The following is a 6,168-nucleotide window of genomic DNA, read 5'->3' on the forward strand; positions in this document are numbered from 1 at the left end:
TAGTTATCCTCTTCTAGCAAGGTTCCACAAGGAATGAATCTCATTAATTACAGTGCAAGTGCCTTTTAGCCACATACCTAAGGGGAGGGGGAAATTTTGATTTACCAAATGACATTTTGGATTTTGTTGCTAAAAACATCCAGAAATATATTCAGAGGAGTCATTCTAATTATGTAACTTAGAAGGCTATTATTTTTTAAATAACAAGGCTAAAAGGAAAAAAAAATCTTTCCTATGGTAGCTAAGCTATGTTATTTCCCATAGCTGTGTTATTATCATCAAGTATAGATGGTCAGTTATCTTTATTCAAAATGCTTTGCAACTAAGACAGGGGGTACCAACATTTGGCACAAGCAAAACTACCCTGCTTGTCTTTACAAAATGTTTTTGTTGTGTTGACATTTTAATTTAGCACTCAGAGGCCAATTAATATTTGAAACTCTTACATTCTATCTGGCCTTGGGCATAAAGGAAGTTTGATAATTTGCACTCCATCCCCTATCTTCTTTTAGGGGACATTATCACGTTTCTCTAGAAAACAGAATCTTTTCGATTCCATGCAAGTTAACAATTGTAGAAAAGGAACTATTTTGTAGTCACCACGTTGCCATGTACCTAAAAAGCATAAAGCAGTCAGTGGCCTCTCCTCATCATCCAGAAGAAAACGTCTGGGTAGAGTTCTGTGTTCGCAGCAGAGAAACATTTCACAAGTTGCTCATAGCACATCAGGACTCATAACTAGTTTTAGATTGGCATGTAAATTGTTCTGAGGGAAATTCTTATTGCCTCTGAGACCCTGCCATTCTGAGTTATTTGACAGTTTAAGGGAAATCATAATTAAAAAAAGACATAAATAATAGCCTGTGCAGTGTGGTGTGCAGAAATAAGTAGAACCATTTCATTTAAACTCTGGTGAGCTTTTAATTGCCTGGATTGCATTGTGAGGCGGCCTAACGGTTGATTGCCTCCATTATGTTCCCTTGTTCTGTGCCATTCATCCGCACAGTCTCAGCTTCAGTAGTTAACACAACAAAGTAACCACAACTCCACAACACACAGGGGTTTAAAAAATAATAATAATAATAATAAAAGATCTGCAGTACTTAGACACAGTCTTTTATATTTTTGGACTAACTGCATAGAGTGAATGGAAAACATTTTGTCCCTGTCGGAAGATTCACAGAGGACAATTTTGGAAAAGACACAGGAAGAGGGGACATATAAAGGGGGTTGGAAGAGATGAGGTGCCTCCAAAAGATGCTAAAATGGGAATGCAGGTTCTGCAGCTGGGAGCAGTGGCACAGATTAAAAGAATTTGGCCAACATGGCCATTCGATTGCCAAGAGGTACCAAACAAAAGATTTTCTCTCTTCCTGCCCATCTTCATCCTCTCCCCCACCCCCACCCCCCCCATTGGAAAACTGGATTGGGCCTAAAAGCTTGTTTCTCTCTGTTCACTGGCCCAGAGCATCCCTACAGGCTGCAGCCCCCTAAGGGACAACAATGCAAATAGATGTCCCCAGATCTCTGGCACTGGAGCTGCTTAACTCTGTTCTGCCCCTTCAACTCCCAACCCCCCTCCCTATCCTTCCACCCCCTCCCCTTTTTGAGCAATGGAGCTGGGAACCAATTTGATTCCCTTTTTCTCCAATGCAGCTGCAAGGCTCAGAGATACTGACATTTTTCCACTCTTATCAGTTTAATTACAGTTACCATGGCAGCAAAGTGCTAGTGCTTGGCAAAGGCCAACAAGAGATTTGCAAGACTGAGTTCAATTTTGATGCAGCTCACATGCAAAATAAAAAAAAAAAATAAGAAACATACATACACTCTAACAAAGAATCCCTTACGGAGTTTATGCTCCAGCCTTTTGTGGTTGTGTCTTTGCAGCCACACAGGGATGGTTTGCAAAGAATGTAGCAGTATTTGTTGCACCTAGCAAGATTAATTGGTTTAAGCAGCAGTCTCTCAAAGCAGTTACAACAATAATATTTCGGATCTTTCAGAAAGGCACAAAAACAGCGGAAGAGCAGGAAGGCTTTTGAGCAGCCAAGAGTGCAGAGCGCCGGCAAAGTGCATCTATGATAGATCGTAACCTTACCAAAACTTTTCTCCTTTTTCTGCATGAGTTGAGTTAGGCGTGCCTAAGTTGCAGCAGTTTCGCATTGAGCACCAAGCCCAAAGGTAGTAGTAGAAGGGATTCTCCTTGATTTGGCTCAAGTGTGGACCTGGTGCGCAGCCTGCACCGACCAGGAAGGACTCACTATTGTGAAGCCACTTTGGGAGCGGTTCAGAGTGGAGGCAGGGGTGGGGGAAGGGATGAGGGCGGCCAGACAAGACAGGGTGCACACACGGAGCCCCTCGTAGTGTGGCTGTGTGCAAAATGATGGCGAATGACAAAGCCACATGCTTCCCTAACTCTGCCCATAATCCTAAAATCCCAGCGGCCCTTTTTAGCTTCCTGGTAACAAATGGATTTGATTAAACTGTCACATGCAGCGTTAGCATAGCATATCATGTTCAATATGAAAAAGATCATAAATCTGACTTGTATTTCATAACAGCAATCTGAGTAGCCCCTGTAAAAAATGTGCTGCATCAGTTTGAATCTCCACCTATAAGGACATAAGCACCTCTTTTCAAGGAACCTCTCCCCTCTGGCCACTTCTCGCCTAATCCCCCTCTCCCCCCCCCCCCTACAACATAGTCACTTTTTCATCCCCAAGGAACAATATTTTGTTATTATGGCTGTATGGGGAGAAGCAGAAGTGTCAACAACAACGAAGAGGTTGTAATTTCAACTCTTTTTTTTTCTTTTTTTCTTTTTGTGGGGGGTGGTTCATATAAATTTCAGCAAGTAGAAGAAGGGGTCCCAGTACACACCTAGGATTGAAGCCCCTTCCTAAGAGCTCCAAGCAAACATTTTCCAATTGCAAACTCTCCCTGTCCCTCTCTCCCAGGGAGTCAGGGGTGTGGAAATGCTGCAGTTCATGGTGAACTTTGACTATTATCCACTCGAGTCGTACTTGAGATGTTCCGCGCCGCAGCCGCGCTCTCCCTCCTTCCATCAACATCTTCCGCCTGCATCTATTTCATGTCTCATCATAAAAATAATGAAGCCTCACATGATTTAAACAAAACCGTCTCAGTAGAGCTGCAGCCCGAGTGAAAGTTGCAGTGCGGAGCTGGGTTGCAGCTCCAGTTTATGCCTCATTAGGAGAGGCTGGGAAAGAAAAAAAAAATACCCACATCCGCACACGCACGCGCGCACCCGCAGACACACATACCACAAATAAGCCGACGCGTGTGTACACAGTTGCTGCACTTACCTTCTCAATTAAGCGATACAGGGGGAGGCCGTTCAGTAAGCACAGTGGCTGCTTTGTAGCGCTTCTCCTTGGGAAAGGTCAAAAAGAAGCATTGTTTGAAAAAAAAAAAAAGAGGGGGGAGGGAATCTCTATTTTTTAAGTTTAAAATAATGAGGTCCTCAAGGATCCGCCAAGTAATGGTGTTGACCGCATCTGAGCCACAGGTGTTCTCCTTTTAGGCAACTGCAGTCCAAGGCTGTCTCTCTCCGTCCGGGCTCAAGACAACTTACCCCAGCAGCGTGCGAGGAGCCGAGCTGAAGAAGCCCCGGCTCTCAGCAGCAAAATGCAATCCCTTCCCAGCCAGACATAATACAGCCAAAGAAAAGGTCACTCAGTTATTACTGAGCCGGCGGAGCCCAGGCAGCGCTTGTCAAGACCACAGAGAAGCAGCTCCCTTCCGATTTAAGACTATTTACCTCTCGCCCCCACCCCTCCCCTCTTCTCTCCTTTCCTTCTCTCCCTCCCTCTCTCGCTGGCTCCCTCGCTCGCTCTGCTCTCGTGTGCCTGTTCTGCAGCTCAGTCAAGTACAGCCGCCCTCGGAAAGTGCAAAGCAGCCACGAGACAGATCGGGCTTTGTTGCTAATTTCCCAGGGTGAAAATTTACAAGCCTGCGAGTGCAGTCAGCACAACCGCATGCATATGCTACTCACAAACGCTGGGGACGACCCCGAACACAAAATGTGACCTCTGCAGGAGTCGATTCAGGAAGGACCCTACCTCCTGGTCCAGTCCAAAAGAACTCCTGAGAAAGAACTCCGGAGGAAAAGGGTAGGGTTCCTAAAATAAGCTGGGCATTTTGGAATAGCTGGCCACATTTAAAGCAAATTGCCTTCTAAAGCCATTTCTGAAGCTACCAATTATGGAAATTAAAATAAAAGCCAGGCAATCAACCTGCTACCAGGATACCCTGGAAGAGCACACACCCTTCCCTTTTAAGAAATGTATGAGGTGGGGGGTGTCTACAGTTGCCTGGTCACTGACTTCCATTCAGGAACTCTCTGAAGTACCTGCTGCTCTACAACTCTGCCACACAAGCCCCATCCAGTGAGTGACACCTACTCCCCTTCCTCCCTTCCTCCAGTGGCTCAAGAACCAAACTGAACTATTCCCCATTAGCCAATGCTGAACCCCATCAGTACCACTGAAACACATTTTCTACAGTTACCTGAATTCCTTACTTTATAAAACTTACATACTTGGATGAAAAACACCCAAGAATGCTGAGAAACATATTTTTGGGACTAACTTGGTCAAAGAAACATAGTTTCATCACCATTTACCAGCCTGTTTCACACACTTGTTTTAAGGCCTTGACAGTTTTTTTTTTTTTTTTTCCATTGAAAGATGTCCCATTCTCCCTAACCTCCTCTCCTTTCAACTTTGCATCTATAAAAGCCACTGGTAGCTTTAAAATATCTTACTATTTTGGTAAGTTTTCAAACTTCAGTTCTTTTTCTTCTACTTTTTTTTTTTTGGCAGCTATTAAAACCCCCTCACCAGATTTTACAAAGCCTTGTCAAAGGTCAAGCTTAAAAATAGTGCAAATTTGAATGACACTGGCTGAAATGTTTTAAGAACCAAGACAGATTCAATTGTTGAACTACAAAAAAACTTTTTTTTTCTTCTCTGCACCATCAGTTTTAATCTAGTTCTAGTTTTTAAAAAAAAAAAAATCAAAGCAGCCCCTGTGAATATTTAAGCTCAATTATGCTCTTCTGCATAAAGAATACTGGCCTAATATTGATAACTTAGATTTTTACCCCTCCATTCTGAAGACTCATAATAAAATAGTATGTAGCTTGCTTTTCTCTCCCTTTAAAAAGGCAACAAAACTCAGAACTAACCTGAAAAATAACGAAATTCACAGACGGCAGATTAATGAGAACCCCTTCAGTTGATTTGTTCTGTACATAAGCAGATTTCTTAAGTTTGGCTTTTCTGGCCAGTCTATGCAGGTACACAGGCACCTCACCCATCCGCACAGTTCCCCGCTGAGCTACCCTACCTCTCTGCTCCAGCCACTCTGAAAACACCCCAGAGTGTGTGCCTGTGTGCCTGTGTGTGTGTGTCTTGCGTGTGTGTGTGTGTGTGTGTGTGTGTGTGCTCTCTCAGCCAATGCAATGAGAAGAAGAAAAGAGGGAGGGAGGGAGGGAGAAGTATGTGTGGGGAAAGGGAGAAATAAAATCAAAACAAATGGTACAGCTAATGAGGACAATTAAATTAATTATGTTCAAGGAGATGAGATTTTTTTTTCCCTCCAACTGTATGATCTGTTACCCCTCGCTGGCAACTGCTGCTCTGTAATTCATGGCAACTGATTAGTGCATCTATGCAAATCTTTGTTTAAATCATTCAACTAATTAAATGATGGGATTATTCCTCTGCCTACGGTGACATCATTCGCAGTAATTAGTACTCTATTTGGACTGTGGCAGTAAGATTCCTGATATCAACACCAACCTGCAAAGACATTAACCACTTTGTCACCCTTTTTTTTTTTTTTGAAGGGACAAACACCCAGATCTCTAATTGTATCTCATACCCCACACCTCTGCTTTCCACCCAATCTTCTTTTTCCTCTCAATTTTACCATCTCCCCCACACTTGTCCAGGCAAGCAAGGGAGAGAGAGAGCAAGAAGAAGGAGAGAGAGGAAAGGGGGGGGGGGGGGAGAGAGAGAGAGAGAGAGAGAGAGAGAGAGAGAGGAACTTAGTGAATAATATGCCAAACCACATGTGTAAAGGAATAAAATGGAATAGTTAACATTCAGCTCCATGCCATTCATTTTCCCCTAAAATGTA

General features: G+C 43.5%; 1 protein-coding gene across 9 annotated transcripts in view; it reads right to left on the bottom strand.

The window, feature by feature from the left end:
- Positions 1 to 6,168, bottom strand: part of Lmo3 (LIM domain only 3) — a 58,155-nt gene that overhangs the window by 50,911 nt on the left and 1,076 nt on the right. Inside the window, exons 1-2 of one of the 9 annotated variants that reach the window (XM_058576287.1) lie at positions 5,213 to 5,361; positions 3,330 to 3,396 (exon numbers count right to left, since the gene is read on the bottom strand). The exons of 1 other annotated variant lie outside the window; for it this stretch is intronic. Coding sequence is in view for 1 of the 8 variants with exons in the window: in XM_058576283.1 (XP_058432266.1) it covers positions 2,102 to 2,126 (25 nt within the window). In the remaining 7 variants the exon portion in view is untranslated. Of the gene's footprint in view, positions 1 to 2,101; positions 2,393 to 2,883; positions 3,201 to 3,329; positions 3,807 to 4,018; positions 4,329 to 5,212; positions 5,368 to 6,168 lie in introns of those variants that run through there. 7 more of the 9 variants (XM_058576286.1, XM_058576285.1, XM_046436161.2 and 4 more) reach the window with 7 other exon arrangements.

The sequence above is a fragment of the Marmota monax genome, unplaced genomic scaffold (genome assembly GCF_021218885.2).
Source record: "Marmota monax isolate L192 unplaced genomic scaffold, Marmota_monax_Labrador192_F-V1.1 WCK01_AAM20220418_F8-fsc00012, whole genome shotgun sequence".
Classification (NCBI taxonomy): Eukaryota; Metazoa; Chordata; class Mammalia; order Rodentia; family Sciuridae; genus Marmota; species Marmota monax.